At 36.1% G+C, this 22843-nt stretch overlaps 1 protein-coding gene across 1 annotated transcript; it reads left to right on the top strand.

Annotated features, from left to right (window-relative positions):
• The first annotated feature begins 1650 nt into the window (after nucleotides 1-1650).
• Nucleotides 1651-4148, top strand: LOC108038447. Its single transcript, XM_044460099.1, has 3 exons — nucleotides 1651-2141; nucleotides 2702-3634; nucleotides 3966-4148. The coding sequence occupies exons 1-3, from the start codon at nucleotides 1737-1739 to the stop codon at nucleotides 4071-4073; spliced, it is 1446 nt and encodes a 481-aa protein (XP_044316034.1). The 5' UTR covers nucleotides 1651-1736; the 3' UTR covers nucleotides 4074-4148.
• Nucleotides 4149-22843: the final 18695 nt, after the last annotated feature.

The following is a 22843-nucleotide window of genomic DNA, read 5'->3' as shown; positions in this document are numbered from 1 at the left end:
GGAAAAAAGGGCGGGGAAGGAGCAACAAAGTGGTTGCACAATCTGCACTGATAAATAATAAATCTTCAACATCGGCAGGGAGTCTCGAGGAGTTGGGTCCGCAGTCTGGTGTCCTGGCGACGATTCAACTAAAGCATAGACAGCCTTAAGTTTTGATATATTTGCATGCTGCAACAAAATGGCAACGCAGACAATGCGGGAAATCTTCGGTAATGAACTTTAATGGCGTCGTCATAAAATATTCGTCATATGCACTAATATTCCTGTGGGGAAATGGGCCTTATTAAGTGCATTAAACTTAACATTTATTGAAGGCAATTACATATATGATTTTGATAAATATTTCACTTAAAAGGGGTCTAAGTCTTAAGAGATCTGAAGAACTCGTTTTTCAACAATCTTACCATTTTAAAGTTAAGAAATTTTAATAATACCTTAAAAAGATTCAAAATAAAGCTTATAATTAACTACAACACGTTATGGGCATTTTTAATTAAATTAAATTAATTAAGTCTTTTTGTTCTTTACGGTATTAAAAAACACGTAAATTTGGTTCGATCATAACGTATACGTACATTTTCATTGTCATATTTTAGATGTTTATTTTTCACATTTTTTTCTTAATTTTTAAATGTCCCACTAAACTTATATTATTTCTAAAATCCCAAACTGGTGATGAAAACCCCATTGTAAGAATCGCAGTTCGCAGTTAGATGTCCGCTCGATTTTGTTTGTGACCAGAAAGTAATCAACAAGCAAACATTAATAGCGTTTCGGTGTTTGCTCGGTGGCTGTGTTTTCACGCAGATAAGAAGGCGAAAGGAAGGCGCTCCGTTGCCAAGCCACAAAACTTTGTGCGACTGTGCCGAAGACATGGCAGAAGTCCTGCTCCTGATTTTGGTCCTGTTGGTGGTGCCTTGCGCTTTGACACAAAGCTGCAAGGCAAGCGGAAAGTTTTCGGTGCGCCAAACTTTTGGTCAATGCAGTTACACTACAGGGCCGAAAACACGACGTGTGTGTAAGTGTTTTTTGTTGTTTTTTTTTTGTTTCCGTTCTGGCCAACTTTGGACTAGACTGGCGTGTAATATGAGCTAAGCGAGGTCAGCTACTAGCCACATTGTTGTTGGCCAGCGCGGCAGCCTTTTGTGCATATATACGCTTATAATTAAGCATAATATGAGCCAGATCCTGAACGCCAGCCTCCGTTCTACGTGGTGGGCACTAAGTGTTGGCATGTGGTTTTTACTGTTGCCAGGATTCCCACGTCCTTGTTGTTGGGATGTTCTGCATTTTGATATTTTCCTTTGTTTAGGGCTTGTTGCGGCAAACATGTCTGTTTGTGTGTGCGTGGGTTTTGTTAGCTCCTTTTTGCAGCATAATTTGCACAATTAACATTGCAATAAAGTTTTTACGCCAACAATTAAGCGCTCGCAAAGGAAAGTTTAATTGGTAAAATTTCCCTTTCAAGTAATTATAATAACCAATTAAAAGAAATTGTGCCTTCTTGTGCATTGTTTTGTATTGTCATGATTTTAATTTAAATTAATATTAAAGTACATTCAAAATTGTTAATTATTATTAACAAATTACCCGAAAAAAATAGGTCAAAAACGGAGACTGGGATTTATAATTCAACCAAATTTCGTTTGATAAAAACCAGTACACTAAAGACAAAGGGGCTCCATTTTTTTACTCCTTTTTTATAGGTATAGTGTATAGGTTTAGTCGACGCGACCATGTCCAGTTCCAGTCCCAGATTGCCGAAGAATCCAGACAGAAGACAGAGGCAGGTTAAGTTCCAAATAGGAGATGGCTTGCGAGCCAATAAGAACAGTTCACCAAAAGTCAAAAACAAAGACAGCGATTTGGTGATCCCATCGGAGCATTTGAAGGTGGAGGAAAACGACGAGTTCCAGCAGCTGAAGAATGTCTTCCAGAAACTGGACATGACCGACCAGATCGTCCTCTACCGCGCCTTCCGCCTCCTGCCCTCCGCCTGCTCCGCCCTCTGGCGCATCACCCGCAAACGCCTGGACTTTCGAACGCTCCACAACGAGCTCAACTTGGAGGCCCAGAACCACCTACTCATCAACATGACGGAGCACTTCAAGTACGTCTACTTCGTGGCCAATAAACTGCAGGTGAGGCCGGTATTATGTATTAGAATACTTGTATAACACATATCGTATATATTTTACTCAATTTACCGCAAAGATGTGTTGTTTAAAATAAGACTTGTTTATCTTAAAAACCATTTTAATATGTTAAATATATATACATTTTTTTAAGCTATTATTATTTATTTAACCCTTGCAGAGTAAATTATAATGTCATATTGTCTTATATGAAAAATTAGAACAAAAACAAACAACATTTAAAAATGTTTGTTTAAACAGTTAGAATATATTAATTGCACAAAGATTACCTTGAATATTTTTTGAAAATATAGACATTCGATTTTCTTTTCCTTAAAGGAGGTTACTGGGTTACAGAATCTGAATTTGAATAATTGACCGCATTCTCATTGACCCACTCTCACTTACAAAAGATAATTTAATAATTTTCAACATTAATTAACTGCTCTCTAACCTCAGGTGTATAAATTCCAATAATAGTAATTTAGAGTAAGCAAGTTTGGTAGTGACAGTGTTAAATCGATTGGAATAAAATCGGAATAATTTGTGTAACCTTACATTTACAGGATAACCTTAATACTTTGGAGCGCGCGGGTGTTAAGTCGCTAAACTCCGTGCAACGCTGTGAACTTCTGCTGATGGATGAGGGATCCGGATCGGAGGTGAGGAACACTAATCACCTGGACGGAGGAGATGCCGTCGGTGGAAAGGTAATGGCCCAGTGGCCACTGCACGCTCTGCCCAAACTGATGCGAAATGTGCGACGCCTAAAGGCTCATTGCAACATCCAGGTGCACTTCATCGGACACTTCGAGCACCTGGAACTGCTGGTGCTCTATGGCGTAATCTCACAAACTGCCCTCACGGGTCTCCTGGAGCGGTGTCAGAAATTGACCAGGCTGTTCCTCAAGTTCGACTGTGACACCTTGAGCTTGAAGTCCATCGATAATTGTCACAAGCTGAGGGACTTCTCACTTTGCGTGGGACTATTTGCCCGCCAAAAAGAACTGGTGTTAAAGTTGAACGATCTTCGTCTGCTGGAGTTGACACACTGCCAAAAGGATGTCCAAGTAACGCTGGAGTGCCTGGGAATCGTGTTGTCCCAACGACCCGACTCCGTGGAGCTGATCCAATTGGATTGCAGTGGCTTTCAGGATCCCAACTGGATGAAGAATGTGGGCTTGGATCGGTGTATTCGGATGCGAGGATTGGTCCTCTCCAACTGCGACTTCTGCGATCGCGAGATATGCCAGCTGGCGCTGCCAAGGGTTCAGAAATATATCGCACTGAATAACTGCCACGACATCAAGGACTACCAGGTGCTGGATATGGTGCACCGGTGTCCCGGTCTCTACGAGATCTACCTGATCGACTGCCCCCAGTTGAGCTGGAAGGTCCTCCAGGGGATTTACCGCATCCGTAAGAGCGAAAATCTCGACTACCCCATCACCGTGATCCTCAGTCAGTGCACGGAACTCAGGGAGGTCTATCAGAACATGGTTAGTGCTTTCTTTTTAAATAATTTTACATTCTTAAAGAGTGGTTTATCCACAAGAGAGGATTTTACATTAAAATATCTTGCAGCCGTAACAAATAATTTAAATAGATTATTTTACTTAAATCTGTCGAATCATTTACTATTGAATAACATGTCATGAATTTGATATTCTTTTTTGTTACAATAACTCCAAGCTGGCAAACTATAATTTAAAAAAATACTTAAGCTCAAGATCAAAATCACAGCCAATGTTTTTTGCCTTTAAAGCCCAACAAATCTGAGACCATTAAGTATTCATTTATGTTTTAAAGATTAACTTATCAATATTTCAGTATTCAAACTACTGGTGCTTCAAGCTGCCCTATCTCAAGATCGAGCGGACCCAGAACGGTAGTCGACCCGTCGAAAATATCCAGGTGTTTTTTAGAAACAAACCCTAGAATGTCCCATTTTAGATGCCCTTAACTGATATACAAAAGTACATCTAAATATATTTTGTTTAACTTTCCTAAAAATTCATTAAAATTGCAGTTAATGGTAATGTGAAGGGTTACAAAATATAATATGTGAACAAACGGATTTATTTCATAGCAACAAAGTCCAAACATTTTGCAATTTTATGCAGTCACAAGGTTTAAATTCCTTGAAAAATAAGGAGAATAGGGATACGTAACCAAGTATCATAATTTACTACTCGAGTTGATAAAGTTAATTTCCGTTAAACTCATAATAAGCCACACAAAGCAAATTTCTCATCCTCACCGGGACGCAACGACTGAAACCATAAGGCATTTTCAGCTTATTACGGCTCATTTCACAAACATTTTTGTGCCACCCACATGGGTTGGGGAAAAGCATGGAAAAGCGGCAAAAAATTCCGGACAAAGGAAGCCAAAAAGAATGGAAGAAGTGAAGCCGGAGTAAACGAGGCATGCGGCAGCCAGTAATGGACAATGGCTGAACAAAGACATGTGAATTATGTCATCTATTGTTTCTGGATTACTTCGAGGAGCCAAAAAGCACATGGCTACATTTGCGGGCCTTTTTCTACTACTCCTCACTACTTTTCGATTAATTAAATTGTGTTTTGGTTTCGCTCACTTATTGAATCTGCCATTGGAAGCCAATTAAATCGGCAATGAACCACGAAGAGCGTTAAATGAGATTTTAAGCTTTTGACAGATTGAATTTTGATTGGAAATCGGAGCTGAAAGTGGAATTGAAATTGCATTTATCGTTTGGCGACCGGGGCATTAATAAATATCCAACTACTGGGCATCCCGTGTATGCTTTATTTTATGGCGCAAGTGTAAGCGATGGGGTAAGGAAGTTGGGGCCCAAGATATTGTCCTGCTCCTGCCGTGCGTGAGGCCATAAAACACTCGAGAGTTATGGTCCTGGTCGATGGCTAAATGCATTGGTATGCGTAGCGTAACGAAAAACAATTAGCTGCGGCCAAATAAAAGTGGCCCACATGCTGTACACACATACACAGCACTCAGAAAATAAAAAGGATTTTTTCAGAATGGTATAGCTCTAAAAATTGTTTGGTTATTTTATTTTGAACAGACATAGAAAAATTGATTTGCAGAAAGATCACTCAGATTTCTAGACCCATTAACCATTTTTACGAGCTAACCCATTGAGAAATTAAAAAAAAAAATTTTTTAATGTGAAAAACATGCTTTCTGTATTTACATTTATATCAAAGTTTTAGAATGGCTCATCAACGATCAAAGCTTATGGAAACTTAGTTAGTTTTAGTTTTCTTGATTTAAGAACCACCACAATATATATTTATAAATGTTTTTTTATAAATATGGTACTTATTTTTTTACGTGTGGCTGTATGGTACTTATCATTGTTGTGCTGGTAAAAACTTTTATATGGCTTGATTCGCTTGTTTCCTGCCCAGTTGGAGCCACGCCCTCCATCCTTCCCCGGGGGTCTTATCACTTTATACTTTGTCTGGAGCGGATTGCTGGCGAAGTCATGTCCCGAATGACGAATTCCAGCCGGCTATTATGTTCACGACCCACTCGTCCGAAAGTTGCAGGCAACAAAAATTGTTTGGCCGGAATCGTGTGCATTTTACTTTCTGATATTCAATTAATTGAAGTTTTATTTGTCTGATTGCCAGACGAAAAGGTGGCGTTTGAGCCGCGAATAAGTGGATAACGATAAACAATTAAGCTGTTGAAATTGACTGTTTGTTGTGGGAGTTGAAAGAGATTAACAGACAACTCTGTTTGGATATAATTGACACAACAAAGTAAAAATCGTTTGTTTTAAAACAGTGATCAGAATGGAAAACTCTTACAATTGGGGTAAGAAAAATCAACCAATGAAAAGTTATTTTGAATAGCAAATAAATCAATATTTATATTGATAGAAACATTCTTGTCCCTTATCGGCATCGTTTTTAATTTCCTTTTGTGGATCAATTACCTTTACCTTATAAATTCCGCGTTGCAGCAAGCGGAGAATTTAGATAGCAGTTTGCCGATGTCCCCATTATAGTAAATTCCAAACAACGTAATCCTTTAATGCCTTTTTAGCTTTTGCTGCTTGGGCTATGGGTACTTTAGCAGGAGCTTTAGCTCCTTTCAGAGCCGGCTGCATCTCGAATTCCTTATTTACTTTATAGGTGCAGCCAAAGTAAACCAATACCAAAGCTATTTTAGTCGCTTACCGTGTTTCCTCATTTTTTTTTTGTGCTTCTTTGAGCTTCTTACCCCGACTGACTTTAATCAGTGGCATTCTAGGATGCTCCTCTCCTCCGCATTCTCCGGCTCCTTTTGCCCCACCACGTTGCCGTTGTCCTGCACTCAATTCGTTTTCTTTATTTTCCATCAGACGGAAGTCATGTGTGCCGGCTGCACATCCTTTATGCCGTGGCAGGGAACTGGAGCTTCGTCCCGACCAGGAGTCGCCTGCCAGCAGCAAGGACTCCTGCCGGACACACACACACACACTCATACCCAGACACACACACACATATTTAAGCCATACCTATAGGGCAGATAATCGCTTTACAATCAGGCAGGAAACTATTGCAAGCATGATTGTTTCCGCGAAACGTGTTTGCAGCCGAACAGTTTCCACCAAATACTAGGGAATAAGGAAATCAACTTTTACCCAAGAAAGTCGACACTGGCCGAATTCTCTGGGAATATCAATAAATATTTATAAATTTATTTGGTGATGATTCTAGCACTTTATCATGCTGCAGACATATGAATCAATTAATAAGTCAATTAATAGTATACTTTTAAATATCGTATATTACAAACATGTCTAAAAACTTAGTAAGTAAACAAAATAAACTTAAATAAGTTGATTCATTTTATTAACGGTTGATTTGGTTGTTAACAATACTATAAATTTATTACAATATTTAATACATATTTATTAGATGTTAAACTGGGTAAACTGTGTAAATTAAAATATGTTCATCAAAAATTGTGAATCTATTTTATATATAAAAATAAATTCATTAAAACTTAAAGATTCTAAAACAATTAAAAATCCTAAACATTTTTATTAACTATATGATATGATTGATTTTCTAAAAACAATAATATGTATTTATTTTTTATCTCAAAATGTGAGCTCCTTGGCTTGGGAGAAATATTATTTAAACTATTTGAAAAATGCAATTTGTCCTCGCATTATTAACAAGAATTCGCCACAAATTGTTACATTTAATCTAAACAAGGAGAACTACCTCCTTGACCGGCGGAATAAACTATAATTACTAACCGACAAATCAGACTTTCTGACCTTACGAAGGAGGCTTAAATGGAAGTGAGACCGCAGACCGAAACTCAATTTCAAATGTCAGTCAAATAAGAAAAAGGCCCGCTGGTGGAAATTCGTCTGACGGAGGCCGACCCGGCCGAAACCGCAAATAAATTACTGGGCCACGTTAAAGATTTGTTAATAAAGATAAATTTACTTATCGTTTATCTTGATTATGCAAAAAGCCTAAGTGAAAACTCAAAGACCCCAGGGTGGAGGCGCCACCGAAGGAGCAGCAGAGGAGCACAAAAGCCAGAAATGCCGGTGGCAATTGAACGAGGAGGCCAAGAAGCAGCAGATGGGCCTAAACTTTTTCATTTCCTTCAGGCCAGAAGGCCACCAGAATGGCCAACGAGAGTGATGAGGACGAGGTTAAGGATGAGTTTCGGCTGGCTACGGTATATGGGGCCATGAATAAACATAATATATATTGCACTGTTTTATACTAAATTAAATAACTTACCGCTCGATCTCGAAGCGGCTGAGCAGCCATTCTGGACTTAGCATATTTGCCCCGAGGACACGGAATCTTTTTTAAGAAAGCCAGTGTCATGGAAGCCAAGAGTCTGGCCTGCCTGAATAGACCTGGCTGTGTCAACAGCTCCTGATTAAGTTCTTAACGGGTCCTTGTGCCGAGAACTTTTCTATGGAAAGAATTTTGGCTCTTTTTGGCCGGCTTTTTGTGTTTGCGAAACCTTGGTTCCGAAGCTCACAAAGACTGTTTGCACTTTGGCACGGAATTAACGGGGTGGACAAATGATGCAGGAAATTGCTTATGTATTATTGCTAATTCTTTGCTGTTCGCATGGTAATTTTTTTTGGATTTTGAATTTATAGTTGGCTATTCAGGAAATCCTTTGGATAGACGATTTGTAAAATGCATATGGTTTTAATAACGGAAACAATTTTATAAATTTCATATGTTTTTTGGCTTTGCTTAATTAAAATATTATTATTTGGGTCAATTTAATAATAATTCTATTGTAAAGCATTTGGTAACAACAATAATTTTTTCTAACGCTGTAACTTATAACTACGGTTTTACACACTGACAAAATTTCAGTGATATTAAATAGTTTTCCACTTCAAAATGCCAAACAAGTCATCCAATCTAGTCCACTTGTGTGAAGTGGATAAAATAAAAGTTTCTAGCATTTAAATCTCCTGCTCGGCAACCACAAATTTTAAAAATAACCAAATATCCAAGAGCTGGAATTTGTGATACATTTATTATGCAATTTAATGGCCAAAACCAAGTGCAAATAGTTTGCTGACAAGGCGGTGAGCGTGAAGTGGTGAGGGGTGGATGAATACCCTTAAAAACCAACGGCTCAATCAAGAGGGAACTTGGCCAGAGCCAAAGTTCAACTAACAATTTGTTTGCCCGAGTGTGGGTCATTTGGGAAGTGGCCGAGCAGACCAGGCTGATTGGTGGGTCCTCTTGGTTACAGTTTAGTGGGCATCGAAACGGACACACTTTAAAATGTGTTGTTTTGGGCAAGGGCAAAGGTTTTTATTTATTGGCATATAAACCACAAATAGCAAACATGCCAAGATGGCAACGCACCCACAAAACTTTCCGGGAAACCCACAATACATAAATATTTCATGTCTTGACTTTCAATTTCAGTTTTTTCTCCTCATCCACAACGGTTTTGTCCTTTCTCGTTTCTCACTGGTTTGTTTATTTGTTTCGTTTCGTTTCGTTTCAAATGCGAGGGGGATTTTGGCGAAGGGGCGACCACTTGATTTCAAAATGTTTTATTTATGCGCACGATTATTATTTTGGGTTCTTCGAATATCCTTCATGGTCCCCGGATTCACCCCACTTTTGCATGCTGTGGTCACCTAAAGGCATTTTATCATAATCGAATAGAGGAGCCGGGTTTTTTGGGTGGTGTGCGGAATGCGGAATGCAGTAACTGTGGTCATGGACTTCCACTGCCTGATTGCTTCAATGGTTTCCTTTTCTTGATGCGGGTCCATTGTGCACATATATCCACATATCTGCACGCATATATAAATATCCTTTTCTTACCCGGGGGAGCTTTTTGTGTTATAGTTGTGTTTTCCTGAAAAACATTTTATTATCGTATTTATTGACCATCATATTTACGAGTATTTTATGGCATGTTAAATCGCTTAAAAAGCTTGCCAAATTTTCAATTCCTTTATTGATCTGTCCCACATCGCTTTTGTGCGCAATTAAAGTAAGAATACTTCCATTTAATATTTCGCTTTGGTTAATTAAATATTTCCAACTGAGCTGATGCCGAGCTTAAATATATAATTGCCAATTTCATTACAAAAGAACCCACATTCCTGCTTATCAACTTAAATGAATAGCTTTTTGAACTTGCACAAATTCCATAATAAATATTTGCATATTCTCTATGTAAGTTTGAGTGGATTAAGTCCGCTTAGATTGAGATTCTCTTTTAATTGGTCACCAAAGTATTTAATGCAATAATTGAGCTTACATCATGCTTTCCGCGCTTTGTTTAAGGACTTTGTCATTTTGTGTAATTAAAGTACTTTTGCATTGGACTTATAATTCATAATAATTATTAAATTTCATTTAATCTCGTATGTGTAAATGTGTTTGTCAAATATGAAATGATTATTGTGAGAGATTTATTTATTGAAAATAATTATAAGTATTTATTTACTTATATTCTAGCGCAACGAGGCCACTAAACTAAGCTTGAACTAATATTTAAAATAATTACGATTCAATGCATTTAAAGCCTTGGGCAAGCAAATTGAGCTTCGATAAATATAACAAAAACCAATTTTCAAATCCTTTAAGTGTCACATAAAATTATTTAAATACTGTTCAGACAATAGCATTTTGTGTGATGCAAAAAAATGCAATTTCAAAGCCATCAAAATTAGGTCAATTGATTTTTACGGCACAATGGACGGCAAACAAATGGCAACCGAGCTATACAAATTTAAAAGCAATTTAATGTACATATACAAATAGATAACTGAATGTTTTGTTTCACGAGAATATGGCAAGTGTCAAGTTCGATTGTTCAACAGTTGGATACAAGTTATAAGAACTCATTTTTTTCGGCTGACAGTCTCATTAAACCTAATAACTCTTTTATGACTTTAGCACTGTGCGTAGAATGTGTGAAGTTTCGTTGGCCAAAACAGTTGACTTCTGGAAAAGTTTAGCCGGGATAAGGAGTGGGTAGATAGGACACAGGATTACCGACCAACTCATGCCTGGAGGCCATTAAACCTAATGACTCTGGCTAGACAAACTAAATGGTTTGACTTTTGCCAGCAAACGACAATCACTCTTGCGCCCGAAACATTATAAAGCTTATATTATTTGTCATATACATTTTTTTTTTTTGAGTAATCAAGAGATTTTATTGCACAGTTTCAATTAAAAAGTTTTGTCAAACATTTCATTTTTGTATTTCAATTTTATCAGATTTTAGTTTGCATAATTTGGTCATAGCAAACATCAGGCGCTTATTTGTTTGAATTGTATTTGATTTCGCTCGTTTCACATCTGATGTAATCTGTGCAGCGCTGGATTATTTATGAATTTACTAAGCTACTGCCATGCATTTAAATTTAATTATGCAAATTGAATTTCATTCATGCATAAATAGACCGAGAGACTTGTGCCCTGACAGTTTGACTTTGTTCTTTCTGACTGCCACTCACGATTTGCATTTACTTTTGAATTTTTATTAGGAAATTAGCACTTATGCAAATTTTTTTCAAACATTTTATTTGCTGTTTGCCAAACCAAGCAAGTGAGAGATGAATATTAAAAAAGATAAAGTTTAGCTGCAGCAAGTCAGCAAGAAAATCTTATGAAGTTTGAAATGCATCAAAGCATGTGAATATAAATAGGCAACGCAAAAATTAATTTAGAGGAACTTTATTCCTACTTTAAAATGTTTTGAGTTTCAAGGATCACCTTTTATTTTAACTTGAATCTTGTGATGAATGCATAATAGGTACTTTCTCCAAGTTCAGAATTCTTAATGTGAGTTGGCGTAATGTCTCTTTTTTGACAATTTGTTGAGGGTAAGTTGACACTCGTCAAGCATTTTCAGTATTTTAAATTCCCTTTTAAAGTTATTGCAATAAATATGTTGACTTAACTGACGTTAAGATTTTATTGTTGCCCAATTATGCATTTTTGGCCTGAATTCAATGGTTATTAAATAGCAGGAAATGTAATGGTGCATTTAAAAGTCATTATTGCAATTCCAATGGCGTGCACAAAATTCGTTAATTAAAGTTGAGCAATTTTTGGCTTGTTTATTTACTGGCATTACAGGTATTTATATTCATTTGCGTTTATTGCGTTATCGATTTTATCAAAGCCCATTGAGCAAATTAACATTGCGAGAGTGTTTAGGTGCACTTGTGTTCGTTTTATTTTTGTTTAGTTAGAAATTTAGTGAGTTTAATACAATGGAATAATCAGAGCATATGCTCCTTGATTAATGATGCAGATTAAATCACTCGACTAGCACTAGTTGTTGTTTTCATTTTTGTATTGTTTAGTTTGGTTATTTGGAATTTATCGTTTATCGTTTTTAATATTAGCTTAATTGCCATAGGGCTTTGCATTGACTAAACATAATTTGCATGAATTAATAATGAATTGGGCATAACTTTGGATTGAATTATGGTAAATTCATGAAATACAAGCATTTGAATTGAGAGATGAACCTGTTTGAATAAGTTCAACTATGGTAAATATGCATATTTAAATACCATAGCAAATTCTTCTTACATATTTGACGAATGTTTATTATTATTGGTTGGCTTAGGGTCAAAACTTTTTCTAACCGTTTGTAAAAATTTTAATTTATTTGATTACAATTGAAACAAAGATTCATCTTGTTCTGCTTTTGCATCTTATTTTAAAACATTTCAGCATTCCCCTATCCACATTTTTTAGGTGTTTAGCTGTCAACAGAAATTATGGCAAAGACAAGAATAAAATTGAGTCTCAGCTGCTAGGTAAATCTAGCTTAAATAAAAAAAAATCAAATGTGGGCTTAACGTAAATTCAACACACTTTGTGCCACTCGGTAATAGGCTGTTTTAATACAATTTCACAGCCGGCTTCGTTCATGGCTTAACTTTTGATCAAATTAGTCGTGTTAACGACAAACAGCAAGCCGATTCAATTCATCCACTAAATTTCTTGGATTAAACTTAACCAAATGCAATTAGTCTTTGTGCTAAGTGGGTGGCTGTGGGCCGACTCGGTTTTGGCTTTTGGTGCGGCCGTGCATAAATCATGAAACCAAAAACAGAAATTTACAAACGGGCAGCCGAGACGTGGCAGTGGTGCATATATAATGGCTTAGAAATTGCTTGACACAGCGCACAAAACGCTCATTGTGTGTGCGGCTGGTGAAACTGCAACGCATAAATCTCGGAGATTTGAAATCTCATTGACAATTGGAAATGTGACCAAAATCATGCATTTCCGTCCCCGTTGCCATCCCATCACGCCCCAAACCCACGAAAGCAGCCATTTCTGTCTGCGTTGCCCTAGGCCAATTGAAAATACATTTTACACAATTACAAATTGCAATGAAATTGATTTATCACGCACAACTGCACGAAGGTCACGCAATCCTCATAAATTTTGACACACCAGAGATGGAGGCTGGTCGAGTTGGCTTTGGCCGGCAATTTGCCACAGTTTTTGGCCCCCTTTGGTCCACAATTTACATACATATTAGGCTTATTACTGGACGGCCATATCAGCCCCGATTTTACCCCCGATTCCGGTCACTCTCCTCCGGCATTCTATTTAACGCTTTTAAGTACATGAATTATGCGCATTGCACTTTGGCACAAACATCACTCCTCGTCGTGTGTGTGTTTGTGTCCCGCTTGGTGCACATTTTATTATCAGCTGCATTAAATTTTATAAAATATGTATGTATGTTCGGGCTTGGGGCAGAAAGTTTTCATCGTCCGTAGACTACTGGTGATGCCCATAAAGTATGTGCAGTAATTGGGAGGCGCCCAGCCTACGTGATGCTCGAAACGAAAGTCCCCTATAGAAAGAAGCAAGGAAAAAGGGGGAATTCCAAAAGCTGACCACTGAAGAATTTGAGTTTAAATTCTTGTCCCGGATGGTCGAAATTGATATTATCTTTTGAATAATTTGTGTTAACCCTTTGGTTAAATTCTCTGCTATTTTATTTAATCAAATAATTAAATTAATTATTTATTAATAAAATAAAAAATGTTTTTATTAGCATTTTAATAGACAAGAGTATTGTAATATTAAAATCAAATAAATCACATAAAATAACTAACAAAAACATGTCCCTAAAATTTAAAAAACAAAGAATAAAGTCAAAGCATTTGAACTTTCTAAGGAAAAAACTATACAAAAATTTGGTTTGTGACATATTAGTAAAGAGAAACAATAAGAATCGCTTTAGTTGTTTCTCCCAACTATCAGATATCATTTTGTTAAAAGTTTCGAAATAGATATGCCCTCAACAGATCTTACCTCAATATTATGTTTTAAAATAAAACCACCAATCACATGCATAGGAAAAATGTAACTCAAATAAAGAAAAGTTCCTTAAAATTAAGGATGTTCTGAAGTAACTTAGAGACATTTTAATGAATCCACCTATGTTAATGAAATTAACTAGAGTTCTTCCCCCACTCAAACCCTCAACTTGAATTTGTCCAGCTGCCAGTTTCTGGAGCCAAGTTGCTCACCTAAAGGGGAAACTCGAACGAATGTGGAGCGGCATGTGAGTGAGTGTTTTCTGTGAATAAATGATAATCCCGGTATTTGTCCGCTCCCATGAACCGCATGCATTCAGGGGACTGACTTTCTGTCAGTTCCCCGACTACTTTGCAGGATCCGACAATGGCTGGACCACTACTCTAATGTGCCTTAACTCTGACCTCCTCATCTGTGCCTCCATTCTCATTGTCGTGGCGTTTTATTTTTACTACGTGTTGCTGCATACTTGCTTTCTGCAATGCTATTTATTATTGTAAAATATTTTGTAAGGGTTTTCCCAGGAATTTATGATGAATGGAAATTCCTCTGCGTTGATGATAATGTTGGCTAAAGTCTGAATTATGCAGTGCATATTTAATTGATGTTCATTATTTACGGACCACAACAAATGTTATACTATAATATCTAAAATAAGCGGAAATTTAATTAAAAGCTCCAAATTCAATGTCACAATTAAAATTCGAAAAATTAAAAATTTTTTATTTGTTTTAGTTAAACTTACTTTTAACAAAGGTTTTATTTTAAGACTTTTTCTACCAGTTTACCTAAGTTTTGGGAATTTTAGTTTTATTTTGATTTTAATACTGAGTAAATCTCTGCAGAATTTTTCGGCTCTAAGGACATACTAGGATAACAAAAAACCTTTTTTTTTGCACCAGAACTTATCAAATGCAATTTAATTACGCATACCAGAATTTCATTTATATCAATGATTCTACTTTAATGGAAAATAATTGAATATTTGTCATGCATTTCACCTGCAAACACATGGCCTTCAACACATGCAATCGTGCACTCATACACACGCATCGCTGAACTTCCTGAAAACAATCAAATTGAGGTCATTTTTGTAAATTGTTGTTCCTGCTAGTGATTGTGTTGTTTTTGGTACTGCCACCACTTTTGTGTTGCTGTTTTCGCTTAAACCTTTTGAAACATGCTCGATTGGTTTTCATTAAGCTTTCCATGGTGATAATAACTCTCATTTGGCTTTTGTGCTATTTAATTGTAATTAATCGAATTAGTTAAACTCATTTTCGCTTTTCGATTATTGAAAACGTTTTGTTTAATTGTATTTTTTTTTGTTTTTTTTTTTTAATTTATTTAACATTAAGAACAAAGTAATATGTAATTTGAAATATTAAAAGGCTTATAAACAAACTTATTTATAATTAAAGAAATAATGATTTATTTTTAAATATTAAAAGGGAAACAAGGATTTTAAGTTATCTTTTAAAGAACTATGTTTTGAAAAAAGCTTTCTTGACAAGGACATGTGTTAGTGTTGACAATAACTTTCTTGTTTAACTATGAGCTTAAATACAGCTTTTTATATATCCTGCTCCTTTTTATAAAAATAGTACTAAAATTTAGAGCTGGTATCCTGTGCTCCTTAAATTAAAGCTTTTCATAAGTTCATCAAGTGCACCTACCATTTACGTAAAATGTAAAATGAATGCAGTGTCAAGTTTCGTGGTTAAAATTGTTATTTTCCAAGGATAAGAAAAGAACAAAAATGTATAAAAATTATCGTTAAAACCATTTAATTAAAAACTTTAAAAAAAATTTAAATTATGAAAAAATAGTGTTTTTAAAAACTATTTTAGTAAGAATAAAAACAATTTGAATACACTCGTTAGGCAAACCAATAGGATAGACAGTCACACTCCAAAAAAAAGGACAACCCTCTGCCATTCTTACTTCACAGGATATGCAGTGCAATTCTTTGTTTACTTTTTTCGAAGGGAAATCTTTTACCGGATTTTCCCCTTATATATCAATTTTATATTCAATTATGTCTCAAATTGATTTAAGGCAAGCACCCACACTTTTACACAAAAGGCTCCACTTTCAGTGCAATTTCGAAATTGCAATCCCAACTTTTTTCCTATTTATTTCTGTGCTAGTTAAACCCGTCAAAGCCAGCACCATTGGCATTGTTGTCACTGCCGCCATTGAGATGAGGATGATGGTGATGATGATGCCAGCGATTGCATAATGCATGAGTGACGAGATTCCGTCTACCACATTGCCCCATGCATATTCAGGCCGGAATTCGCATACCGACAGGGCAAACTGTTTGGTCAAGTGTTGACAATGGTGCCAATCTTCACCACAAAAGCGGATGTCTTTATAAGCACTTTCGTGCGAATTGCCTGCCGATATGGATAACACAAGATATGTACACAAAGCAAAAAAAATCCAACTTTTAAGTATTAAAATAAATCCTCTTCTCCTGCGACTTAAAATACATTTTTGAAGTTTAGATTCTTGGGAATAATTTTTACAAAAAACAAGCAACTTAATTACTTATTTGGAAAGTTTACTATATTTTAATAAATAATTATGAATTAATATATTTGTTAATTTATTAAATATATTTACGTTGCATAGCCTTCCTAATAAAATCTATTTTATTACGAGGTTTCAATATCAATAATCAAGTGCAATTCCAAACAATTTATAATACTTTAAGTAATATTATTATAATTTAGAAGATTGCTGATTTATTATTATAATTTAGAAGATTGCTGATTTAATCCTTTTCATTTATTTCTGTGTATGGCAACTCAGGTCGAGCTCTAACCGCAATTGTAATTGGGCTCAACGGAGCACGGCTGATGAAAGCAGACCCCTGCCATGCAATGTCAGTTGCAACTAAAGGACTCGTGTACTCTGGCCACCTCGGTTGCATCCTGGCATTGTTTGCTATTTAATTAGGCGCACAATGGCAAGGGAATCTTGACACTTGTCAACTCTTTGGTTGCCCATGCTCTTTTCGTCCTTATCGAAATGACGTGCAAATGTCAGATGTCCTTTTTTTATCGGCCTTCTGAGTCTGTAGAGATACAAAACAGGGCGGTTTCCGTTGTTTTTTAAGCTACACTGTTAGGAAATAATGGATCAGCTCAAAAGCCTAAAACAAACATTGTAAATAAAACCTTAAAAAATGTACTTCCTTTTTTGAAAACTTTAATTTTAGTTAAATTTTGCTACTGAAAAATACATTTTTTATTAATAAATATTAGACAATTAGTGAAAACTTGGTGCCTAATAAATCTCTTAAACGTTTAGTGAACCATAGCTTGCTAACCCCGTAATAAAATTATTTAATATTCGGTTATGCACTACCCCTTCACTTATCCACCTATTATTCTATTCCAACTAAAACCAAATTTGCCCAGTTTCGGTGAAACCCCACAAACCTGATCCAACATTCCATCAATTTCCGCTGGTATTTCCAGCTTGGCAAAGATGGTTTTAAGGTCATCGGTGACTAAGGAAAAAAAGGCAAATTTTTTCGCATCGTTTATAAGCCAACTGCAGTTAACGTTTTTTCGATGTCAACGAAAAATTTGGGACAAAAAAAACGAATGGATTCTTCGCATGTCGGGTTAGAAAGAGGAGCCCAAGGTCCATAAATCATACGCCGCCCATCATCAGTCAGCGGGCCAGTGGACGTGAGTTCTTGCGAAAACGTGGCCAAGTGGTGCCACGCCCCTGATGTGGGTGGATGTGGGCGGGTAGGGCGCGCCTGTCTGTCAAAGTTTCTAGCAACAAGGATAAACGCTCGGAATTCCTCCTGGAGATGTCAACGTCTCATCGCATGGATGTCGGCTATTGTGTCACAGAGAATTAATTAAAGATATTGCAAAATTGTCTGACAATGATGAAGCTTTGATCCAGTTCCCATTAGTCCCCAAGCAACATTTTAAGATCGAGTTCAACATCGATTTTGGGAGACTAATGTGCGGTTCATTGAATTTAATTTCCCCGTAATTGAGCTTGTGAATCTCTGGTTTAACCAAAGCAATTATCGATTTGCTTGAACGGCGAACTCTATTCATAGCTCCAAGGCGTTGAAGCATTTACCATAAAGTTCCCTGAAACATGAAGCCGAAAACAATTTCTAATTAATCGTTAGGCCATGAGCTTTCTCATTTTCAGTTTCTCAGTTTCTTTGTTTCTTTGAAATTGGGTCAAATTAATTGAACATGGCCGAGCCAAGGGGTCCCATAGAAAAGATAAATTAGGTAAAGTGCTTGGGCGATGGGCTTATAGAAAATCTGGCCAAAAGCTCTCTCGCCTAATTAAAACGGAAGTGTAAAAAAAACGACTAGAATCCGGACAATTTGCAGCAAAAAGTCACAAAAAAAAGAAAACTTAAGCTGGCACATAAACAATGTCTCAAACAACGTTTTGTGTTAATCTTGACAAATCCAATCAACACTGCGTGCACAAGCATTTAGAGATAAGCATTTGGGCAAATTGTTTATACATTTTCGAAGGCAGAACTACAATATTGACCAGAATACATATTGGTAATATGGAAAAAAATTGTATTTAAAATTTCTGAAAGGCAATCAAAGTTCACCTCATTGTCAAATCATACAACTAATTAGTGGTTTGAAAATTGCAAAGCCAACCACAAAACCGACACAAATCGACAACACCAAAAGCCAACAATTGGTATGGCTAGTGTGCATATTACTAATTAGCAGAATTGGCTACTATATAAATTAATTCAATTCCGACAGCAAGCTAATGAGAGCATTTTCGCTCCTGAAACATTATGGATGCTGACATTAAAGCGACAAATAGGGAAAGGAAAAACAAGCAAATGTGTCAGTGTCATTGTCAGTCGCAGAGAAAATACACAAGGACACAAAAGGACACGTACAGGGGCCATAATTTACCGGGAAACAAGAGCCCATGAAATGGGCGCCAGTCCATAAATTATGGCACTTCCACTTCCCACACCAAACTGAATCTGATACTCGATTCCCAGTTAACTGCTGACCTTTAGGCTTTTGGCCATATCTGAAATAATTAATGAACAGGCTTTGTCGTAACGTTTTCTTTTTTTTTTTTTTGTATTTTAACACGCTCTGCGAAATTGATATGCAATTATTTTACATTTTATACTGTAATCAAATCACCTTTAACAACGATTTGTTAGTGTCGGTGAAAGGACTCTGATGGCTAAAGGCATGATATAGAATCCTAAAGCGGTAGTCGCGACATCCGCATTATAGATTATTCAAAACATGTTAACTCGTTCAAACCTTTTTCTGGGTGCCTGTTATTAACACTCACTGGGCAGCCATATACCCGTACGAATAAAAATTTCGGGCTTGTGGTCAAAATGAAATGAAGCTGATGTGCTATTGGACTATAAAATGTGGCCAGCCAACTGTGAAAAACAAGGAAACAATGACAGGACGATGAGCCCAGCGGTGCTATGAAATTTAAAGGCATTTTAGTTATGCAAGTTGAATTATTCACACCTCCGAACTCACTCACTAAGGGCAAATATATGTAGTTTTAAAAGCTTTGTTTTAAAGATACATTTATTTAAACTAGGCTAGGAAAAGTATTTAAAACTTAAAGACTTAAATGCTACTTATCTAGTATTATGCCTAGCAACTTAATTGGCTAACTAACTTTGACCAATAACATAATAACTGATGCAATATTTAAATGAAACTGTATATATTAAATTACGTTATGCAAAAAGTTATAGTAATAAAAATAAATTCTATTCAATGAATACAATCATAAAACAAATTAAATTCATAAACTAAGCTGGGAATTTGTTCAGCTCAACGTTTTGTAACTTACTGCATAGTTAACAATGTCATAAACATATAAAAGATTTACGAGGAGGCTGCCAAAAATTGTGTGCTCAAAATTGACATAAAGGATAAAAGCAAACGACCAAAAGGTAAAATGTTCGCGCAATTGGCACCAATCCAAATAGTAAAATGGAAATGGCAACTGACACTGGATGTCAACCTATTTTTTTTCTTATTTATTTCCTTCTTTTTCATTTTCATTGTTGGTGTCGCAATGGTGACCGTAGTCAATAGCAGCAGGAGGTAAAGGGACGACCTAAAATAGGTTTTTCTCTTAGGAAATTTACGGCCACAGGGTCCTGTGATGAGAAATAAATTAAATTCCAAATATGTTTTATTAAAAATCGTTTTACATTATTTTATGCTTTAATTATAATATAATTTTTTTGTAATGCTTGTACGCGTAGATAAAAATTATTTTTAATTACCCAGCAAATAAGGTGCATGATTTTAGGAAAAAAGTAGTAAGAAATATTTTTTATTTAATGTATTCAATTATAAATTTAATATACTACCACGTTAGCACCCTGTATTGGAAAAATTGAAAAGAAAACGAAAGTTGATGTTGCGAAATATTGCCGAAGAAATTGCCCTCAAGGGTGTTCGGATGGCAGAAAAGTTTCGAATTGCCAAAAGTTGATTATATGCTTCAAGGCGTTCGACTCGATTGGATATTTTTTTCTGGTCTATCTGTCTCTAATTTAAGTGTGTTTTCGTGAGTTGTGTAAAGTCTTCGGCAAACACTTCTACCGGCTATCGAAGAGGAGTCAGCAGCGGAAAATGTACCACAATTTTTGGGCTGCTCATAATTTTATGCAAATGAAATGCGCACAGCCAACATTTTGCGGTTTTTCTCTGCCTCACTATGTGCCTACTTGAGCCTCACTAAAAGAAGAGGGACCGTGAGACGTGACGGGATGGAAACTGCACAGAGAAAAATAATTTACGCAAGCTATGACACTTCAAAATGTAATTTCTATAATAATATCTATTTAAGTTTTTAAGAATAGCAACCATTAAAATTTAATAAGCTGATTTATTTATCTTAGGTTATCAACAACCTCAAAATAGGAATCAGTATTTTTAAGAACCTATTTTAAACAATTTTGTTCACTGTAAACCTAACCACACACGAGTATTCCAGCTTCTCATCCGGCAGATACGTGTTCTACAGCTGCCACAATTACGAGAACATTATCATGGAAGGTTGTGGAGGATGGTTGCCCTCAAAAGTATGCTCATAATTTAGCCAGCTTGCAGTAGCCAAAGCTTGGGAAAAAAATACCTGAAATGCCACTACTGAACAATTTTTTTTGCATTCCACCCTTTGTCAGTGCAAACTGCAGGCAACTGCACTCCAAAAGGGCCCTCCATCATACGCTCCTCTAGTTGTTGTTTTTACACCTGGCATTTAATTGGTAGGCGGGTATGTTAAATTTATGGTTATCCAGTTTAAACACAGACTACTTATATGCGAATATACAGACGTGTTTTAATTACCCTTTTACTTTTCATAATATAGTAATTAATTGGTAAAGCTTTTGGCCGGAAATATATTCTCAGATTAAATAATTAAAAATGTTTAAACAGTTTTAAGTTTGTTTTAATGCCATTTAATATTGTCTTGGCGATATAGATTTAAAATATTGACGAAAATAATAAGAATATTTTTATATTTACCGCAAACTAAATCCTACATCTTTTTAAACATCAATATTCTTAAATCAACTTTAAAGTTGTCAATGTAAATAGTAACTTATGTAAAAGATTTTCCACAAATCTGATCTATGAGGTGTAAATACAGTATTAAAAGATTAAGGGAATATATATTTAAAGGAAGATGCGACTGCCGGGTAACGTACAGTCGGACAACTCAAACTTAATGTTGTTACTGGCGTTCTGTGTAAAAGTAAAACGATGTTGAGTTCATTAAAAATTTGACTAAGTGCGTTGTCATCGTCATCATGGCAACCTCTGACCCTGTCTCCCCATGACCGTTTTCTGGTGCTTGGCATCCTGCACGTCCTTGTCAGAAGTCCTGTGTGTGTATACACGGATGTTTCGGTGAGGACCCGCTACTGATGTGCGGTAGACGCGCATGAATTTTGTCGTTTCGCATGTGTGCCTGTGCTTTTTTCGGTTTTGCGCTAACCGAAATTGGATTTTGTTGCTAAACGCAGGATGGATGGTTGAACCGGGATTATGGCAAGATGATAGTCCCCCAAAGTCTGTTTTTGGGGTTCATGAAATATGCAGGCGGCATATGATTGTGACTCGGCAATTAATAAGCCACCCGGTGAGATACCACTCAAGTGGGAATTTAAATGAAATGGGATTTAATTTTATTTAATATACAACATTAGAATCGAATATTGTTCTGTTTAAATGCCTTATGGTGATTTCTTAAATGCTGCGAAATTATAGTTATTTGTTTTTATTTAGGGGCAAACAATAAACACATTATTCAAAAATTTAAAAATGTTAACAAATTCTTTAATTAAAAGCAATATTGGGATAGAATTATTTGATTTACTTGGAATTCATTCTACATGCCAATATAATAAAATAGACTTGAAAATTCTTTGGTAAATGTTTGATACAACACAATAAATTCCTGATGTCCTACGGTTTTCATACTTTAACACAGGCTATAAAACTCGCACACAAATAACAATAAAAATGTAATAAAGCTATTCACACCAAGATCTTAAAATATATCATTTAATCATCTCATTTGCTAGAAATACCGATAACAATTGAGTTCACAACTTCTCGCCCCAAAACACAGAACACAAAAACCTCTATAAATAAACCGTTACCCAAAAAAAAACAGAATCTCAACAAAGCTATGAATAATATCCATAGGCATCGAAAAACAGTTCTGAAACTTGGGGTGTGAGAATCTCGATAATTCTCTTCTCGGAAACTCTTCAGAAAATAAGCGGAATACCCGCCTCTCTGTTGTGAATATGCGGCACAAAGGAAAGGCGCGTGGGAAATT

Source organism: Drosophila rhopaloa, unplaced genomic scaffold, assembly GCF_018152115.1.
Source record: "Drosophila rhopaloa isolate 14029-0021.01 unplaced genomic scaffold, ASM1815211v1 contig_2, whole genome shotgun sequence".
Classification (NCBI taxonomy): domain Eukaryota; kingdom Metazoa; phylum Arthropoda; class Insecta; order Diptera; family Drosophilidae; genus Drosophila; species Drosophila rhopaloa.
The sequence above is the reverse complement of the archived record's forward strand: the minus strand, read 5'-3'. Positions and strand labels throughout refer to the sequence as shown.

Bases quoted from the DNA above. Each gene is read 5' to 3' on its own strand.
- LOC108038447 (XM_044460099.1), top strand. From the start codon at position 1,737: ATGTCCAGTTCCAGTCCCAGATTGCCGAAGAATCCAGACAGAAGACAG. The intron at 2,142-2,701 runs GTGAGGCCGGTA...TTACATTTACAG, and splicing joins TCGTGGCCAATAAACTGCAG to GATAACCTTAATACTTTGGA. The intron at 3,635-3,965 runs GTTAGTGCTTTC...TCAATATTTCAG, and splicing joins GGGAGGTCTATCAGAACATG to TATTCAAACTACTGGTGCTT.